Source organism: Eulemur rufifrons, chromosome 30, assembly GCF_041146395.1.
Source record: "Eulemur rufifrons isolate Redbay chromosome 30, OSU_ERuf_1, whole genome shotgun sequence".
In the NCBI taxonomy this organism is placed as follows: domain Eukaryota; kingdom Metazoa; phylum Chordata; class Mammalia; order Primates; family Lemuridae; genus Eulemur; species Eulemur rufifrons.
The window spans coordinates 18754634-18775833 of NC_091012.1; the positions used below are offsets into that span (position 1 = coordinate 18754634).

The window sequence follows — 21200 nt, forward strand, 5'->3', positions numbered from 1 at the left end:
ATTATCTTCTCCCATACAAGATGAGATTTCTGTGGTTCTTCATATGTTGAGTAATATTGACTTGTATCCCAGCTATTTTGGATATTGTGTTATGAGACTCTGGATCTTGTTTATACCCCCACTTCTGTGATATTTTGAATTTTGAGGTCCTTCCCCCATCTGCCTGTTATTTGCTTTCCAGAGTTCACAAATAGCTAGCCCTAGCCTTCCGTCCAGGTTTTATAAGTTGAGTTCAGCAAAATATGGGGGTAGCATGTGTTGAGTTCATCTTATGTGTGAAATTATCCAATGATTTGAAATTCAGTTATATACTTCTAAATAACTACTGCATCAAAAAATAAATCACAAAGGTAATTAGGCAATATTTTGAACTGATGTATATTTTTTTAAACAATAAAAATTCTGGATGTACCTAAAGCAGTACTTAAAGTAACATTTATGGCTCTTTTGAAAAGATTGATAAATTTAATAAATCTCCAGCAAGACTAATCAAGGAAAAAACAGAGACCACAAAAATTACCAATGTAAACAATGAAAACGGGGAAATCACTTCAGATCCTACAAACTTTAAAAGAATAATAAGAAAATATTGTGAACAATGTAAATAAAATTTCTAGGATAAATTCCTAGAAAAGTACAACTTGTCAAAACTAAAAAGATACAGAAAATCAAAATAGTCCTTTTTTTTAAAGAAATTGAATTTGTAATTTAAAACTTTTCATTAAAAAATTCCACACCAAGATTGCTAATCTGTTCTATTCTATCAAACATTTTAAGAAAAAGGAATACCAAACTTACACAAACTAGTTCAAAAACCTGAGATATAGGAACACTTTCTACTTTGTATTATGTAGCCAGCATAACCCTGATATCAAAATCTAGCAAGGGTGTTTAAAGAAAATAAAATTATGGATCAATCTCAGTTATGAACAAAGATATAGAATTCCTAAAACGATTAGCCTCCTGAATCAAGTGATACATTAAAAAGATAATATATAATGAATAAGGAATGCAAGGTTGGTTTTAGGTTCAGAAATCAGTTCATACAATTTACCACGATAAAAGAGTAAAGGAAAATAATCATATGATTATGTTAATAAATGCAGGAGGAGCAGTTGATAAAATTCAATGTTCATTCATAAGAAAGAGCCTTAGAATACTAGGAATAGAAGAGAATTTCCTTATTATAATAAAGGCTACCTATAGGAAATCTGTATTAAACATCAGAGATAATGGGGAAATTTTGAAAGCATTCTTTTTGACATTTTGTTCAAAAATCTTACTGGAAGACTGAGCCAGCATAAAGCAAGAAAGAGAAATAAAAAGGTGTAAGGATTGGAAAGGGTGATATTAAACTGCCCTTCTTTATGTAACACATGATCATTTACACAAAAAATCCCAAGGGAACAATATCTGTAGATAAATCATTAGAATTAATAAGTACATTTAGCAAGGCTGCTGGGTATGATGTCAATATACATATATCAACTTACTATCTAAATAACCAGCACTAATTAGAAAATAAAAATTTTGAAAAGATACCAATTACAATAGCATAAAACACCAAATTCCTAAGAATAATTTAAATGGAAAATGTGTAAGACCTCTGCACTGAAAAATAGAAAAGATTATTGAGAGAAATAAGTAAAATCTAAATAAATGGAGGGATGCAAACAACTGATAAATAGATCCGATCCTATCCCAGACAAATCTCAGCTGACAAATCTCAGCAGGTTTTCTTGTGGAAATCAACAAGCTGATCCTAAAATTTATATGTGATTATAAAGGGCCAAGAACAGCAAAGATAATCTTGAAGAACAACAAAGGGGAGAACTAACACTACCAGATATTAAGACTTATTATAAAACTACAATAATTAATATAGTGTATTAATGGCATGAGGATAGGTACAGAAACAAAAATAGAATGGACTAGAGTCCAGAAAGGTACCCATACATATATGGACACTTGATTTAAGCCGAAGTGGCAAGGCAGCAATAAATGGTGCTATGTCAATTGGATACACATATGGGAAAAAAGGAAACTTGAGTCCCATCCCCCTTCACATCCTAAAGTCAGCACTAATTGGATTATAGATTTAAATATCAGTGGTTAAATAAGCACCATCTCTTTGGCGTAAGGAAAGATTTCATAAATAGCATAGGACACTTAAAAGTAGTAGATCAAAAAGATAAAAAGATAACCTGGACTATTATATTAAATAAACAACTTAGGCTCATCAAATGATACCATTACCAGGTCAGGGAGACAGAGAAGACACTTGGAATAGGTATAGCTGACAAAGAGCTTGTATCCAGAATATATTAGACGTCTTTCAAAGTAATAAGAAAGTTAAAGAAAAATGAATGAGACTTATACATGAGAGATTATCCAAAAGGCCAATAAACATTTTAAAAGATACTTAACCTAATTAGTCACTGGGGAAATAAAAATTAAAACCACAATGAGATATCACTGCACACTCATTAGAATTGCAAAAAATGAAAAAGTCAGAAAATGGTAATTGTTAGTGAAGCTGTTAAGCCATGAAAACCCTCAAACACTGTTGGCAGGGATGTGAATTTGTACAATAACTTTGGGAAACTGTGTGACGTATTTTACTAAAGTGATAATTCAGCAATTCCACTCCTATGTACATACCCAAAAGACACGCATGCACATGTGCAACAGGAGGCACATATAAGGATTATTTTCATAGCAGCTTTATCTATAGTAGCCCCAAACTGGAAACAACCCAAATGCTTAACAACAGGAGAATAAATAAGCAAACTGTGGTAAATTCTGACAATGAAATAGTACATAGCAATGAAAAGAACTAACTACTGATATACACAATATATCAGATATTGAGTGAAAGAAGCCATACGCAAAACTGTACTTACTGTGTTTCCCATTTATATAAAAATTCAAAAACAGACAATCTGTGCTGTTAGAAATCAAGATAATGGTTACCTTTGTAAAGGAAAGAGGGGATAGGAGTTGGGAGGAGCTACAAAGGAGGCTTTTGGAGGGCCGGTATGGTTCTATTTCTTTTTTTTTTTTTTTCCATTAACTCATAGTGTATTTATAAAATGAAAAGATCTCTATCAAAATACACTTTTAACTGGGAAAAATAAATAAAACAGACAAATGGATATAAAGTAAACATTAACTTTGTTAGAGTTCATGGTAGGATAGTCCATAACAAGTGTATGTGCCCTTATTCCCCCAGAGCTGCTCAATTTTCGAGTTAAGAATTTTTAAAATATTTTTAACTGAGATTTTATTATATTGACATTTGTTTCTCATTCCACATCATCTTCAGCCAAGCTCAGAGCACTTACAATTCTCTCATTGTCCTGAGCTTAGTCAGAAGCATGTGGAACACTGGTGGTGGGAGAGTTTTCTGTTAACACCTGCAGTAACTGCTGTGGCTGTCCATGGCAATTATATTTGTAAGATGGTCCACACCCTTCTTGTATTCACCTTGAACTAGCAACTCTTCACAGGGATGTATTTCTTCACGGAAGAATTTCTGAACAGCTTCAGCATCTTTAAGGTCAGGTAACTTGGAATGTCCAGCTCTCTCCTTGGCAGGCTTCTGTTTCTTTCTTTGTTCTTGAAGCCTGTTCTTGAAGTTGGGGTCACTCTCTCTTGAGATGGAAGTAAACGCAATACCCAATGAAAAGGGCCCAGCATACACTGGTGGCGAGGGCACTGTTCTGGCCCACCATCTTCTCTCTCTAGAACACTGTAGACGGCCATGGTGGTAGCGAGGAACACAAAGGAGCAGTTGGCCGCGAACCCTCACAGCGGATGGCACCGCTCTGTCCCCAATGCCCACCAGCCTTGGTTCTATTTCTTAATATGTGTTACACTTTCATAGGCACGTTTGCTTTGTGAAAATTCATAGAGCTGATCTGTGTTACGGTTCCATGGGTGTCTTTTCACTTTGTGAAAATTGAGCTGGACACTTATAATTTGTATACTTTTCTGTATGTGTTACACTTCAATTGAAAAACTAACACCAACCACCCAAACTAAGTTTGTGACAAAGAAAATCTAGAGTATGCTAACATATGTATTAAAATAATAGTTTTGGGCCGGGCGTGGTGGCTCATGCCTGTAATCCTAGCACTCTGGGAGGCCGAGGCAGGAGGATCACTCGAGGTCAGGAGTTTGAGACCAGCCTGAGCAAGAGTGAGACCCCCTGTCTCTACTAAAAATAGAAAGAAATTATCTGGCAAACTAAAAAAATATATATAGAAAAAATTAGCCGGGCATGGTGGCACATGCCTGTAGTCCCAGCTACTTGGGAGGCTGAGGCAGGAAGATTGCTTAAGCCCAGGAGTTTGAGGTTGCTGTGAGCTAGGCTGATGCCATGGCACTCACTCTAGCCTGGGCAACAGAGCCAGATTCTGTCTCAAAAAATAATAATAATAATAAAATAATAGTTTTGAAGTCTCTAGCTGATGGGACATTAAACAAATATTTATCTAAGTAACATAGCAACAGTGATAAAAAGGTAAGCCTTGTTTCAAGGATCTTACAATGTTAGTAGAAAGACAAAATATTAAAATATAATGTTATAAGTATTATAATAAAGGAAGTATAGGATTCTATTAAGTTTCCAGGAAGAATGCTTAACTGGGGTGGTATTGGTAGTTAAGAGGTATCAGAGAAAGATTCCTAATTTGATCTTCATCTTCAAAACTGAGTAGACATTGCCCATATAGTATAATGAGAAAGGATACTGTAGACAGAGTGAGCATATATACGACTGAGAGAGTACATGGCTGGAGAAATAAGAAAACCATGAAAAGGTGCAAATTTGGGGCTTTATTCTGAGAGTATTAGGGAGCATGACCATTTTATAAAGGCTACAGCATGGATACCAGATTGAAGGGAAGGAAGACTGCAGCACAATGTAGGGGTGAAAGGGAAAGTAAAATTAAATAACTTATTAAAAAATAATTAAAATGAAAATACTACTTGTCAGCATCTGTAGGATATATTTAAAACAAAGATCAGCAGAGATTCATAAGCCTTAAGCACATATATCAGTAATAATGAAAGACCAAAAATATTAAATTCCAACCTCCAAACATGAAGACAAAGCACAAAAAAGTAACCAGAATAAAACATAAAGAAGGAATTAATAAATATAAAAGAAAAATTAATAAGGTAAGGAATAGAAAAAAATAAAAATTATTGTTTCAGGGGAAATTAACAAAACTGACACACCACTAGCTAACATAACCAAGAAAAAAAGGAAAAAGCACAAATATACAAAATATGAAATGATAAAGGAGAGATAACTTTTGAAATAGAAGAGATTTCATAACAGACTATCTGGCAGACAGATCTCTATATAAATAAATTTGAAAACCAGGTAAAATGAATAATTTCTTAGGAAAATACACTTTATCAAAATTGACCCTATTATAGGCAGAAAGCATAAACAGATCAATTCCCCCAGCAGAAACAGAGAAATATATCAAAGAACTATCCCACAAAAAATAAAAGGCCCAACTGATTTCATAAGGGAATTATCAAAGAATAGATTGCCCTCAGTACTACATACATTGTGCCAGAGCCTAGAAAATGAAATAAAACTCTAAACAATTTTAACAAAGCAAATATGCATATAATATAGATACCTAAACCTCATAAAGATAGTACAAAAAACGAATATTCCAGAAAGATAGCACTTATGATTATTGATGAAAAAGTACTAAATAAAATATTAGCAAACATAATCTAATAGCACATCAAGATATATCATAACCTAAATTTTTTTTCCAGGAAGGCAAGTTTGGCTCAATAGTAGTAAATCTATTATTAATAATATAATACACTATATAATTTTTTTGAGACTGAGTCTTGCTCTGTCACCCAGGCTAGAGTGCAATGGCATCAGCCTAGCTCACAGCAACCTCAAACTCCTGGGCTCAAGGGATTCTCCTTCCTCAGCCTCCCGAGTAGCTGGGATTACAGGCGCTCACCATCATGCCAGGCTAATATTTCTATTTTTAGTAGAGACGGGGTCTCACTCTTGCTCAGGCTGGTCTTGAACTCCTGACCTCAAGTGATCCTCCTGCCTCCACCTCCCAGAGTGCTAGGATTACAGGTGTGAGCCACCACGCCCAGCCTAATACACCATATTAATAGATCTAAGGAAAATCATAATTACCTCCATAGATAGTGAAAAACTTAACAAAATTCAACACCTATTTCTGATTAAAACACAGAATAAAAGAAGAAAGTATGAATTTATGGACATTTTCTTAATATGAGAAGTATGTATACCTTGGTCCTGAATACAGTCTTTCTTAATGTAGAAATACTACAGAAATTTCCACAAGGATCAGAAACAAAGCAAGATTGCCTGCTATTTCCACTACTATTTAATGTTGTAAAGGAAATATTAGGCAATGTAACTGAATATAAGACATCAATTAGAGGAATAGCAATTGGATAAGAAGTAAAAATATTTCTGTTTACAGATGGGATGTGATATTTATCTGGAAAGCTCTAGAGAATAAAAGGTAAAATTAACTCAAAGATTAAAAGAATTCAGGAAGGTAAAAATTTACAAACAGAAGTAATACCCTTCAAATATACAAACAAAAAACGAGGATGTAATGGAAAAAACAAACACAGTCACAAAAGCAAAAAAGAAGATAAAATACTTAAGAATAAATTTCAACAAGAAATATGCAAAATCTATATGAGAACAACTTAACATTCTTGAAAGACACAAAAGTAGACAAGAGCAAATGGAAAGACACCCAGTATTCTTGGATGGGACAATGCAATATCACAAAGATTAATTACAGATTAATTTATAAATTTAACACAGTCTCAGTAGAAATACCAAAAAAATATTTTTATAGAGCTAGATGAGTTGATAATAAAGTTCACATGGAAAACAAAATTTGTAAGAATAGTCAGGGAAACCCTGAAAAAGAAAAACTGCAATAAAGAGACTAGCCTCACAAATAGTAAAACATACTATAAAGCCACTATAATTAATGTCATATCGGTAAATAAATGGACAGCAAGACAGAATAGAAAGTCCAGAAATGGATCCAAGTGAATAGGGAATTTTCGTATATAAGAAAAAGTGGCATCTAAAATCACAGGTGTGAAGATAAACTTTTTAATCATTGGTTTTGGGTCAGTTGGATAACCATTTGGAAAGAGAGAAAATTAGATCCATCTCAGCATATGCAAAATAAACTCTAAACTATATAGTTCTGACTTCTGACTTTTGGAACCATATTTATAATTCATATACTCCAAATGGAAAAAAGAAGTGTGGGTTAGAAAAAAATTCTAAAATGGAAAACAAACAAGAAAAACTGTCTCTCACATGAATAATATAACTACACTAAAGTGGTGTGGAGAAAAAAAGACCAAACCCAGGTAACTGTGAATACATTTTGAGTACATACTCTTGGACATATGTCCAAACTCATCAAAATGTACACATTAAATATGCAACTTTTGCATGTTAATTATACTTAATAAAAAAAACTGTATTTTTATTTTTATTGGGTACAATTATTACATTAATTATACCTAATAAAAACAAGTATAAACCAATTTTAATCTCTAGTTAGTAGGCTTGTTTTTCACAATGATATAGGTTAGCAATTCTGAAACTATTTTTTGTATATTCTAAGACTGAGCAATAAGTAAACACTGTGGATAGCAGAAGCAAGGTTTCTCTCTGTTGGAGAAAAAAGTTGCAAATATGGAAAGGGAAACTGCTAGAATGAACCCTAAGGTGTGAGAATGGAATTGGAGTTATCAGATTGAACTCATGGTTAGCTAGAACAAGTTTCCAAGCTGCAGCACAGAAAGGGGAAGCCCCATGTACAGCTTGGCAGTCTCCCTGAGTTGGGAAGATGGAGCTGAGGCTCCAGGAAAGCCAAGGCAGCTTGGGTTTGCAGGGCAAAGTACTGTAGAGGAGAGAGCTGCACAGGGAGGGAACTCCAGAGATCTTTGGAGGATCCTCTTCAAGCATTCAGTTGATAACTGATCAGGGCATGTGAGTGAATAAACTACCCACAGTCAGGGAAATAACAACCTAAAGGGCTAAAAGGGAACTGTCCACAAAATATACACAGGGCCAGGAATATCACTTATTTCCAATAGCCTGAATAGAAAATCTCATAATTCTGGGGGCATCAGGGTACTAAAAAAAAGAGTCTTGCCCTGGTAGTGGGGAAAAATGAACTTTGTACTAAACACTGCTTTGTTTTTGCCTAACAAAGCTTAAAAGCAAGATCTGAAGAGATAAAACTGCTTCCTAGTAACTTAACAGTATCTCAAAATGAAGCCCAAGAATATTTTTAGGAATATAAATATATCTACCACCCAATAAGGTAAAAATCACAATGTCTGCATCCAATCAAAAATTGCCAAGTATGAAAAGCAGCAGAAAAGTCCAATCCATGATGAGGAAAAATTGGAATTGACCCAGAAATAATACTGATTTAGTAATAAGAATTAGTAGACAAAGACATTAAAATGGACATTATAACTAGGTTATATGTTCAGGAAGCTAGAGGAAAGATTGGACCTGTTACGTAGAGACAGGAAGAAATAAAAAAAGATCCAAATCAGACTTCTAGAGATGAAAATCACAATGCCTGAGATAAAAAGTACAGTGGATAGGATTGACAATAAATTAAACATTGCAGAAGATTAGTAAACTAGAAGACAGCAATACAAACTATACAAAATAAATCACAGACATAAAAAAATACTGAAAAACAATGAACAGCATCAGTGAACTGTGAGACATTGTCAAGAGGCCAAACATATGTTTAATTGCAATACCTAAAGGAGAGGAGAAAATGGGACAGAAAAAGCTGGTGAGAATAATAGCTGACGTTTTCTTTCTAAATTTGATGGAAAATACAAATCCACAGGTCTAAGAAGTTCCATAAAACCCAACCACAGGACATATGAAATCAGTTACATCATGGTACACTATGATCAAATAGTTTAAAACCGGCGATAAAAACAAAATCTTAAAAGAAGCCCCAAAAGGGACACATTAATAGAGAGAAGCAAAGGTAAAGATGACAGCCACTTTCTTGTTGGCCAGTGGAGAAATATCTTTATAGTTCCAAAAGCAAAAAAAGACAATCTAGAGATTTTTACCCATTGCAAATATCTTTCAAAAAATGAAGGCAAAGTAAAGATATTTTTTAGAAATAAAAAAGTCAAAAGAATACAGTACCAACACAGCAATACTATAAGAAATATTAAAGGATGAAGGACACTTCAAGAAGAAAGAAAATGATACCAGATGAGAAGAAAGAAATGAAGAGTACTAAGAATGGTAACTATATAGGCAAATACAAAGATTTTTTTCGTATTTAAATTTCTTGAAAAGATAATCAACTGTTTAAAATAAAACTAGTTAACATATTATGAATAGTTTATAACATATATACAAGTAAAATATATGACCATACTAGCACAAAGGCCAGGAGGGTAGAAATGGAAGTATAATGTTGCAAGATTCTTATAGTATATGTGAACTAGTATAATATCACTTGAAGCCAGACTGTGATAAGTAAAAGATGTATATTATAAACTAGCGGTTTTCAACCAGTGGTAATTTTTTCCTGCAGGGAACATTTTGCAACATCTAGAGACGTTTTTGATTGTGACAACTGAAGAGATGCTACTGGCATCTAGTGAGTGGAGATCAGGAATGCTGCTAAACATCCTACAATGCACAGAATAACACCCCTCACATATACACAATTATCTGACCCAAAACGGAATCAGAAAAATTATTCAATTCTGTTGAAGTGATGGGCCTTGCTAATAAAAATAAATTACTCAATTCATCCAAAAGAAAGCATAAAAAAGAAGAAAAAGTGAACAAAAATCAGAAGAGATGAACAGAAAATAGGAAGATAGCAAATTTAAACCTAGCCACATCAATAATCATATTAAATGTAAAGGGCCAATTAAAAGGCAAAGACTGTCAGATTAGATAAAAAAGAAAGACCCAACTGTGTAAGACAAGAGCCCTACTTTAAATTTAAAGACACAGGTTAAAAGTAAAAAGATACAACATGCTAACAATACTCAAGAGAGTTGGTGTGGCTGTACTAATATCAGACAAAGTCGATTCTGGAGCAAAGAACATTAACGGAGTTAAAGAGAAGTCCTTGCTAGAGCAATTAGACAAGAGAGGGGAATTAAGGGCATCCACATGGGGGCAGAAGAGATCAAACTCTCACTCTTTGCTGATGATGTGATATTATGTCTAGAGAACCCCCAGGATTCAACCAAGAGACTCCTGGAACTGATAAATGAATTCAGTAAAGTCTCAGAATACAAAATAAATACACACAAATCAGAGGCATTCTTATACGCCAATAACAGTCAAGCCTAAATTCAAATCAAAAACACAGTACCTTTTACAATAGCCTCAAAGAAAATTAAATATCTAGGTATATATTTAATGGAAGACGTGAGAGACATATACAGGGAGAACTATGAAACACTAAGAAAAGAAATTGTAGGCTGGGCGCGGTGGCTCACGCCTGTAATCCTAGCACTCTGGGAGGCCGAGGTGGGCGGATCGTTTGAGCTCAGGAGTTCAAGACCAGCCTGAGCAAGAGCGAGACCCCATCTCTACTAAAAATAGAAAGAAATTATATGGACAGCTAAAAATATATATAGAAAAAATTAGCCGGGCATGGTGGTGCATGCCTGTAGTCCCAGCTACTCGGGAGGCTGAGACAGGAGGATCGCTTGAGCTCAGGAGTTTGAGGTTGCTGTGAGCTAGGCTAACGCCACGGCACTCACTCTAGCCTGGGCAACAGAGTGAGACTCTGTCTCAAAAAAAAAAAAAAAAAAAAAAAAAGAAAAGAAATTGTAGAAGATGTAACCAGATAGAAAAATCTATCTTGCTCGTGGATTGGTAGAATCAACACTGTTAAAATGTCCATATGATCTAAAGTGATCTACAGAATTAATGCAGTTCCTATCAAAGTACCAGCATCATTCTTTATAGTTCTAGAAAAAATAATTCTATGTTTTTTTTTTCTTGAACATCTCATCAGAGCATGGATCTTTATTTTTTTAAGTTTGTACAAAATATAGAAAATATTTATTTTGTGTCTTTTGAGCATACAAACCAGAAACATGTCTTTATTGTTGTACTTTCACCCCCAGTTGAAATATTTTGAAAAACATTTTTTTTTTATTTCAGAATATTAAGGGGGTACAAATGCCCTTGTTACGTGGACACCTTTTATAATGCTTAAGTTGGAGCTTTTAGTATTCTCATCACCTGAATAATGTTCATTGTACCTGATAGGCAGGTTTTTCCCTCTCTCCTCCTCTCCCCGCTTGATTGCCTTTACATCTCATTGTGCTCATCAGTTAGTTCCCATTATTAGAGAGTACATGTGGTGTTTGTTTAGAGAAACATTATTAATGCTCTTAATATTCCTCTGAAATACATTTTAAGAAGTTATATATATAACTTCATAATTGGACAAATAGTCTTGTAAACATGATATTCAGTCTTATCCAGATTTTATGTTAATGTTAAGTAATTTCCTAACTGCAGTGTTCATGTGACAAATTAGCCCCAATGTATTCAATATTAGATTGCTTTATATTTTCTCAGAAATTAGCATATGTAGGCAAGTTATATATTTAGGAATATTATAGACTATGGCACTATAAAAATATGATGTTATTTCAGGAGATTAATTTTTTCAATAGACTTTTAAATCACTTATATAATTTTTTTCAATAATTCATGCCTTAAAAAATATTTTATCAATATACACAGATTGCCTAAAAAATGAATCATTGCATAGGGTCAAACATTATAAATGGCAAGCCTCTCTTAAATCATCTTTTATATCACAAAGGTAGAGAAGGAGTTATTTTCTCAGTGATTGGATGTATAGTCAATAATTTACAAGATTTAAGCTGATAAACCATTTTATATGCTAAAGCTCAATATGCCCACTTGTGCTGAATAGTTTATTGTGGCTTGAGCTTCTCATATATTCTGAAACGTGACTTAAGGATAAATGGAGTCTCTTTTTTGGGGGGGTGGTTTATTTCAGGATATTATGAGGGTACAAACGTTTTGGTTACATTTTACGCCTTTGCCTCACCCAAGCGAGGATTAGAGGCATTCTCTTCCCTGCTACAATGCTCACCGTGTCTGTGTCCATTAGTTGCGAGTTACCCCCCCCCAACCCCCTAATTCCTGGAGAATATTACTACCGTGTGAGCACCATAGTGTGTTGATCAGTCAGTGCCAATTTGATGGCGAGTACATGTGGAGGCTATTCCTCCGATCTTGTGATACCTCACTTCGAATAATGGGCTCAAGCTCTATCCAGGAAAATATAAGAGGTACTAGATCACTGTCATTTCTTATAATTGAGTAATATTCCATTGTATACATATACCAAATTTTAATAATCCACTCATGAATTGACAGGCACTTGGGTTGTTTCCACATCCTTGCAATAGTGAATTGTGCTGCCATAAACATACGGGTGCAGATGTCTTTATTATAGAATGTCTTTTGCTCTTTTGGGTAGATGCCTAATAGTGCTATTGCTGGATCAATTGGTATTTCTATTTTTAGCTCTTTGAGATATCTCCAATTTCTTTTCCACAGAGGTTGCACTAATTTGCAGTCCCACCAGCAGTGTAAGAGTGTTCCTGTCTCTCCATATCCTTGCCAGCATTTGTTGTTTTAGGATTTTTTGATAAAGGCCAATCTCACTGGGGTTAGGTGATATCTCATTGTGGTTTAGATTTGCATTTCTCTAATGATTAGAGATGTTGAGCATTTTTTTATATATTTGTTGGCCATTATTCTGTCTTCCTTTGAAAAGTTTCTGTTCATTTCCTTTGCCCATTTATTGATAGGGTTATTTAATTTTTTCTTGTTGATTTTTTTAAGTTCTAGATAGATTCTTGTTATCAGCCCTTTGACAGATGTGTAGAGAGCAAATATTTTCTCCCATTCTGTAGGCTGTCTATTCACTCTAATGATAGTTTCCTTGGCTGTGCAAAAACTTTTTAATTTGATCAGATCCCATTTATTTATTTTTGTTGCTGCTATGATTGCTTTAGGGGTCTTCTTCAAAAATTCTCTGCCTAGGCCCATGTCTGAAAGGGTCTTCCTAACATCTTCCTCTAGATCTAGAATTCTTAAGGTTTCATGCCTTAGGTTTAAGTCTGTTATCCATCTTGAATTGATTTTTGTGAGAGGTGGGGGAGGGGCAGGGATCCAGTTTCATTCTTCTGCATGTAGCTATCCAGTTTTCCCAGCACCATTTATTGAAAAGAGATTCTTTTCCCCAGTGTGTATTTTTGTCTGCTTTGTCAAAGATTAGATTACCATATGCGGATGGTTTCATCTCTGGATTCTCAGTCCTGTTCCAAAGGTCTAAGTCTCTGTTCTTGTGCAAGTACCATGCTGTTTTACTTACTACAGGCTTGTAGTACAGCTTGAAGTCTGGTAGACTGATGCCTCCCACAATGAGGTATCATCTAACCCCCATGAGATTGTCCTTTATCAAAAAATCCCAAAACAACAAAGGCTGGTGAGGATGTGGAGAGATAGGAACACTCTTACACTGCTGGTGGGACTGCAAACTAGTGCAACCTCTATGGAAAAGAATTTGGAGATACCTCAAAGAGCTAAAAATAGAAATACCATTCGATCCAGCAATAGCACTATTAGGCATCTACCCAAAAGAGCAAAAGACATTCTATAATAAAGACATCTGCACCCGTATGTTTATGGCAGTACAATTCACTATTGCAAGGATGTGGAAACAACCCAAGTGCCTGTCAATTCATGAGTGGATTATTAAAATTTGGTATATGTATACAATGGAATACTACTCAATTGTAAAAAACGAGGGTGATCTAGCACCTCTTATATTTTCCTGGATAGAGCCTGAGCCCATCCTCCAAAGTGAGGTATCACAAGAATGGAAGAATGGGCACCACATGTACTCGCCATTAAATTGGCACTAACTGATCAACATTAAGGTACTCATACAGTAGTGATATTCTTTGTGGGTTGGGGGCTTGGGGGTGAGTAAACTCACATCTAATGGACACGGTGAGTGTTGTGGGGGGAAAGGGCACATCTCAAATCATGGTTTGGGTATGGCAAAGTCATAACATGTAATCAAAAAGGTTTCTACCCCCATAATATCCTGAAATTTGAAAAAAAAAAAAACAGTATGCAAAGTTAAAAAAAGAGCGTCATTTCAGTGACAAAAAGGTAAATTTGTGGCCGGGCACGGTGGCTCACGCCTGTAATCCTAGCACTCTGGGAGGCCGAGGTGGGCGGATCGTTTGAGCTCAGGAGGTCGAGACCGGCCTGAGCAGGAGCGAGACCCCATCTCTACTAAAAATAGAAAGAAATTATATAGACAGCTAAAAATATATATAGAAAAAATTAGCCGGGCATGGTGGCACATGCCTGTAGTCCCAGCTACTCAGGAGGCTGAGACAGGAGGATCCCTTGAGCTCAGGAGTTTGAGGTTGCTGTGAGCTAGGCTGACGCCACGGCACTCACTCTAGCCTGGGCAACAGAGCGAGACTCTGTCTCAAAAAAAAAAAAAAAAAAAGGTAAATTTGTTAAAAAGACATAATCTTAAACATGTATACATCTAATAACAGAGCTTCAGAAGATATTAATGAAAAACTCATATAACTATAAGAAATAGACAAATTCACAATTATAGTCACAGATTTCAATACACCTCTCTCAATAAATGATAGAACAAATGGACAAAAATATAAGGATAAAAACTTAAACAACACTATAAAACAACTTGACTTAATTGATATTTGTAGCATACTCTACCCGTCAGCAGAATACATATCCTTTTCAAGTGTAGACACAAAAATATTCACCTGTATAGACCATATTCTGGGTCATAAAACACTCTCAATAATTTAAAAAGTATTTAGGTCACATAAAGTTTTTTTCCTGACCACAGTGGAATTAAATTAGAAATCAATAATAGGAAAATATTAGGAAAATCCCAAAGTATTTAGAAACTGAATAACACACTTATAAATAATATTTGGATCAATAAGAAAGTCAAAAGGAAAATTAAAAAGTATTTTGAGCTGAATAGAAACAAAAACACATACCAAAACTTGTGGGATACAACTAAAGCAGTACTTAGAAGGAAACTGATAGCACTCAACACTTACATAAGAAAAGAAGAAAGGTCTCAAATCAATGAACTCAACTTCCATCTACCTTAAAAAACTAGAACAAGAACAAATGAACTTCAAAGTAAGCAGAAGGAAGGAAATAACATAGATTAGAGTGGACATAAATGGAACAGTAAATAGAAAAATAGAGAAAATCAGTGAAACCAATGATTTTTTGAGATATTCAGTAAAATTGTTAAGTCTGTATAGACAGACTTACCAGAAAAAAGATGCAAATTATCAATATAAGGATGAGAGAGAAGACTTGAATTACCAATATAGGAATGAGAGAGATGACATTACTATAGATTTTATAGATAACAAAAGGATAAGAGACTATTATGAACACGTTTCAAGGAGCACAAGGAAACTTTTAGAGGTGAGGGACATTTTTATTATCTTGATGATAGCAATGGTTTCACAGGTGTATACATGTCAAAATTTATCAAATTGTGTGCATTTTATCATGTCAATTGTATCTCAGTGAAGCTGTTAAAAAAAAATAATAAAACAAACCAAGGTTCTTTGGAGAAATGCTGAATCCAGGCTGGGTACTGGAAAGAACAAGATGAACCTGGAACATCTTGTGCCAGAAACTCAGGTAGTACTCAGAGAAGGATGGGAACGTGTCAAAAGAACACAGGAGGAGCTTCAGCTAGTTGATTCTGAAACAATGTGCCTCAAAATAACTAATGATAGTAGTGGATTAAACCCACTGAATAAAATAAGAATTCAGGTGTTCATACTAATATCCAATATAAATAAGCAAATGAATAACCAAATGGGAAGAAAGGAAAACTCTTTCTTAGAGTAGAATGCCACCTAGTAAATATAGAAGGAATGATGGAATTAGAACATTGCCATTTGACAGCCATCTTAGTAATAAATAATTTAGTAAAGAATCATTGATGAAAATAGGGAAAGAAGAGATCAAACTCTCTCTCTTTGCTGATGATATGATGTTATATCTGGAAAACCCCAAGGATTAAACCAAGAGACTCCTGGAATTGATTAATGAATACAGCAAAGTCTCAGGTTACAAAACCAATACACACAAAACAGAGGCATTCATATATGCCAATAACAGTCAAACGGAGAACCAAATTAAAGACTCAATACCCTTCAAAATAGCAACAAAGAAAATAAAATATCTAGGAATACATTTAACTAAAGAGGTAAAGGACATCTATAGGGAAAACTAAGAAACACTTAGGAAGGAAATAGCAGAACTTGTAAATAGGTGGAAAACCATACCATGCTCGTGGATCAGAAGAATCAACATTGTTAAAATGTCTATACTACCTAAAGTGATCTACAGATTCAATGCAATCTCTATTAAATTACCAACATCATTTTTCACAGATATAGAAAAAATAATTATACACTTTGTATGGAATCAGAGAAGACCCCGTATAGCAAAAGCAATTTTAAGCAATAAAAACAAAATGGGAGGTATTAATTTGCCAGACTTCAAACTATACTACAAGGCTGTGGTTCTTAAAACAGCCTGGTACTGGCACAAGTGCAGGGACACAGACTAGTGGAACACAACAGAAAATCCAAATATAAAACCATCCTTATATAGACATCTAATCTTTGACAAAGCAGACAAAAACATACTCTGGGGACAAGAATCCCTATTCAATAAATGGTGCTGGGAAAATTGGATAGCCACATGTAGAAGACTGAAACAGGACCCACAGCTTTCACCTCTCACAAAAATGAAATCACGGTGGATAACAGACTTAAACCTTAGGTGTGAAACGATTAGAATTCTAGAAGAAAATGTAGGAAAGACTCTTACAGACATTGGCCTAGGCAAAGAATTTATGAAGAAGACCCCAAAGGCAATCACAGCAACAACAAAAGTAAATGAATGGGACCTGATTAAATTAAAAAGCTTCTGCACAGCCAAAGAAACAGTCATGAGAATAAACAGACCACCTTCAGAATGGGAAAAATTTTTGCATACTACACATCAGATAAAGGACTGATAACAAGAATCTATTTAGAACTCAGGAAAATCAGCAAGAAAAAATCAAACAACCCTATCAAAAAGTGGGCAAACGACATGAATAGAAATTTTTCAAAAGAAGATATAAGAATGGCTAACAAACATATGAAAAAATGCTCAACATCCCTAATCATCAGATAAATGCAAATCAAAACCACAAAGAGATATCACTTAACCCCAGTGAGAATGGCCTTTATCAAAAAGTCCAAAAACAACACATGTTGGTGTGGATGCGGAGAGACAGGAACACTCATACACTGCTGGTGGGACTGCAAACTAGAGCAACCCCTGTGGAAAGCATTATGGAGATACCTTAAACAGATTCAAACAGACCTACTATTCGATCCAGCAATCCCATTATTGGGCATCTATCCAAAGGAACATAAGTCATTCTATGACAAAGACACCTGTACCCGAATGTTTATAGCAGCACAATTCACAATCGCAAAGATGTGGAAACAACCCAAATGCCCATCAATTCATGATTGGATTAGTAAATTATGGTATATGTATACTATGGAGTATTACTCAGCTATAAGAAATAACAGTGATACGACATCTCTTTGGTTCTCCTGGAGAGAGTTGGAACCCATTATATTAAGTGAAATATCCCAAGAATGGAAAAACAAGCATCACATGTACTCACCAGAAAATTGGTTTCCCTGATCATCACCTAAATGCACATTTGGGAATGATACCAATCGGATATCAGACTGAGGTGGGGGGTGGGGGGAGGGGATGGGTGTATGCCTACATGAAGAGTGCGTTGCGCACCGTCTGGGGAATGGTCACGCTTGAAGGTGCTGACTTGGGGAGGGGGGGGCGGTGCGTGGAGGGGATGGGTGTATACCTACATGATGAGTGCAATGCGCACTGTCTAGGGAATGGACACGCCTGGAGCTCTGACTTGGGGGGATAGGTGGTACATGGGCAACGTATGTAACCTGAACTTTTGTACCCCCATAATAAGCTGAAATAAAAAAAAAAGAATCATTGATGAATGATAAAACTCTCCAGAAGATACAGTCATTCCTCAGTATCTGTGGGGGCTTAGTCTTGACCTCCTGCAGACACCAAAATCCTCAAATGCTCAAGTCCCTGATATAAAATGGTACAGTATTTGCATATAACCTATGTTAATCCCCCCATATACTTTAAATCATCTCTAGATTTCTTGTAATACATAATACAATGTAATGCCATGAAATAGTTATACTATATTGTTTATAGAAAAAGTCTGTATATGTTTAATACAGACACAATTTATTTTCAAATATTTTCTATTGGTGGTTGCTTGAATCCATGGATATGGAACCCACAGATATGGAGGGTAGACTGTATTTATTAATTTCAAAGGGAAGAATAGTAACTTTACAGTGGAAAAACCTACCAGACACTTCCTTAAGCACATGGTCAAAGTTATTAATAAAATCACCAGTAATGGAACAAATTTGTGCCTCCTGATACAAATCACCAAGAAGAACACATCACTTCAGTATTGCCAAAAGTGCATAATCTGCATCTAATCATGAGAAAACATGAACAAATCCAAAATGAGGGGTTTTCTAAAATAACTGGTCTGTAGTCTTCAAAAATGTTAAGGTCACAAAAGACATAGAACTATTTCAGATCAAAAGAGACTAAATAGCCAAGACAATTATAGGCAATGGGTGAAATCTGGACTGCATCCTGGACCAGAATAAAGGTTTTTTTATTCTGTTATAAGGGATATTAGGAAAATTGGTGACATTTGAATACTATCTGTGGATTAGATAATAGTATTATTTGGATTTTAATTTCCTGATATTGACAATTATATTGTGGTTATATAAGAGAATGTCCTTGTTCTTTAAGAAATGCCTAAGGAAATGCCTTAATGTATGCAACTTATTCTCAAAGGGTTCAGGAAAATATACATACATATAAAGAGAAAAAAATGATAATGGAAATGTGACAGAATTCTGACATTTGAGGAGTTTGCAAGAGGGGTATACAAGAATCCTTTGTACTATTCTTACCACTTTTCTGTAAATCTGAAATTATTACAAAACAGAACACTAAAAGAACTTTAAGAGTAATAACAAAATATTGATACAGTAAGGACAATTTCTAAGACAGAAAAATAAGGTAACAGAAAACTCACTCAATCCAACAAGTGGCAGGAAAGGGGAAAAGAATTAAATTGACAGCATGGCAAACAGAAAGCAAAAAGGATAATGGCAGGAATACTGCCACATACATCAGCAATAGTAATAAAATGAATGCATTACACTCACCTATTAAAAGACAGATGTTCTGATTGTTTAAAACCAAATAATTCAAGATCTTGCAATATTTTACAAGAGACATGCCTGAAACAAAATAACTGAGGAAGGTTGAAAATAAAAGAACAGAAAAGGTTATAACAGGCAAATAAATGCTAATGACAAGAACTACAATATGCAACAGTCAGTGGCAGAGATTGCTGGCTGGCTGCCTATTCCAAATGTTCATTCTCACCTTCCTCCTTGATAACAAAATGCCAACTTTTAGCCAAGACTGAGCTACCTGAAGCAAAAGACTAGATTTCCTAGCTTCCTTGGTAGCTTAGGGTAGGGCCACTTGACTAAGTTCTGCAAATGAGATGGAAGTAGAATTGTTTTCTGGGACTTCTAGGAAGGTCCCTTATTGGAAATCAGCTGAGCTGAGATAGGACCCTTTTTGTCCCCCTACCTTTCCTCTTCCTTCTGGCCCTCAATGGAGATGTGCTGGCTGGAGTTCCAGAAGTCTCGTGGACCATGAGGGGACCTTAGGATGGAAACCATATACCAAGATGGTGAAGCAGAAGAGAGGAGCCTGGGTCCCTGATGACATTGCAGAGCCCTGGGATATCTATCTCCAGATTTCTTTTACCCAAGAAAGAAATAATCTTTCTTGTTTAAATTCATTTTAGTTCTTAATTTTTTAAAAATATATGCTGCTGAAACTAATCCTGACAGGATTAATAATATTCTTTAGATAGGGTTGTTCAATTTTTTTCTTACTGATTTTCCTGAGTTCTAAATATCGGACAGAGGTGGGGGCTGGGGGGAAGGGATGGGAGTATAACTACTTGATGAGTGCGATGCGCACTGCCTGGGGAATGGACACGCTTGAAGTTCTGACTGGGGGGGATGGGGGTGGGGGGAGGGGAGGAGTGCACACCTACATGATGAGTGCGATGCGCACTGTCTGGGGAATGGACATGCTTGAAGCTCAGACTCGGGGGGATGGGGGGGCATGGGCAATATATATAACCTGAACTTTTGTACCCCCATAGTAAGCTGAAATAAATAATAATAATAATATTCTTTAGAAAGAAACAATTCAAGGAATAAATAAGTAGGACAGAGAGGGCTATTTCCTATTGTATAAAGGAAAAACACAGCAGAAAAAAATAATAGTTATGACCTTTATACATTATACACTAACAGAACAGCTTCAAAGGATATAAAGCTAACCCTGATTAAAGTATGAGAAGTGGACAACTTTAATTGTGATGGGAGGTTTATACACATCCCTCTGAGATGTCTACAATCAAAACTACAAGCATTGAGGAAAGATATAAGGATTGGTATGATACAACTTAAGCTTATTCTAACAGGATGTAAGGAACTTATACCCAAGAGAAAATACACGTATTTTCAACCCATATGAAAAAGTCACAAAAATTGACTGTTTTGAGTCAGGGGTCAGCAAACTTTTAAGGTTAAGTATTTTCAGGCTGTGTGTGCCACAGGATCTCTGTTACAACCACTCAGCTCTGCAGTCATAGCTGGAAAGGAGTCATAGACAATATGTAAACAAATGGGTGTGGTTATGTTCCAATAAAACTTGATTTATAAATATAGGCCTCAGGCCAATATAGCCTACAAGCTATAGTTTGTGGACCCCCATTCTAGGT

At 35.3% G+C, this 21200-nt stretch overlaps 1 protein-coding gene and 1 pseudogene across 1 annotated transcript in view; both read right to left on the reverse strand.

Annotated features, from left to right (window-relative positions):
- BRCC3 (BRCA1/BRCA2-containing complex subunit 3) overlaps nt 1-21200 on the reverse strand; it is an 80948-nt gene that overhangs the window by 12464 nt on the left and 47284 nt on the right. The window contains exon 8 of the mRNA XM_069463188.1: nt 19991-20065. Within this exon, the coding sequence (XP_069319289.1) occupies nt 19991-20065 (75 nt within the window). The remainder of the gene's footprint in view (nt 1-19990; nt 20066-21200) is intronic.
- Nucleotides 3222-3734, reverse strand: LOC138378735 (mitochondrial import receptor subunit TOM20 homolog; annotated as a pseudogene).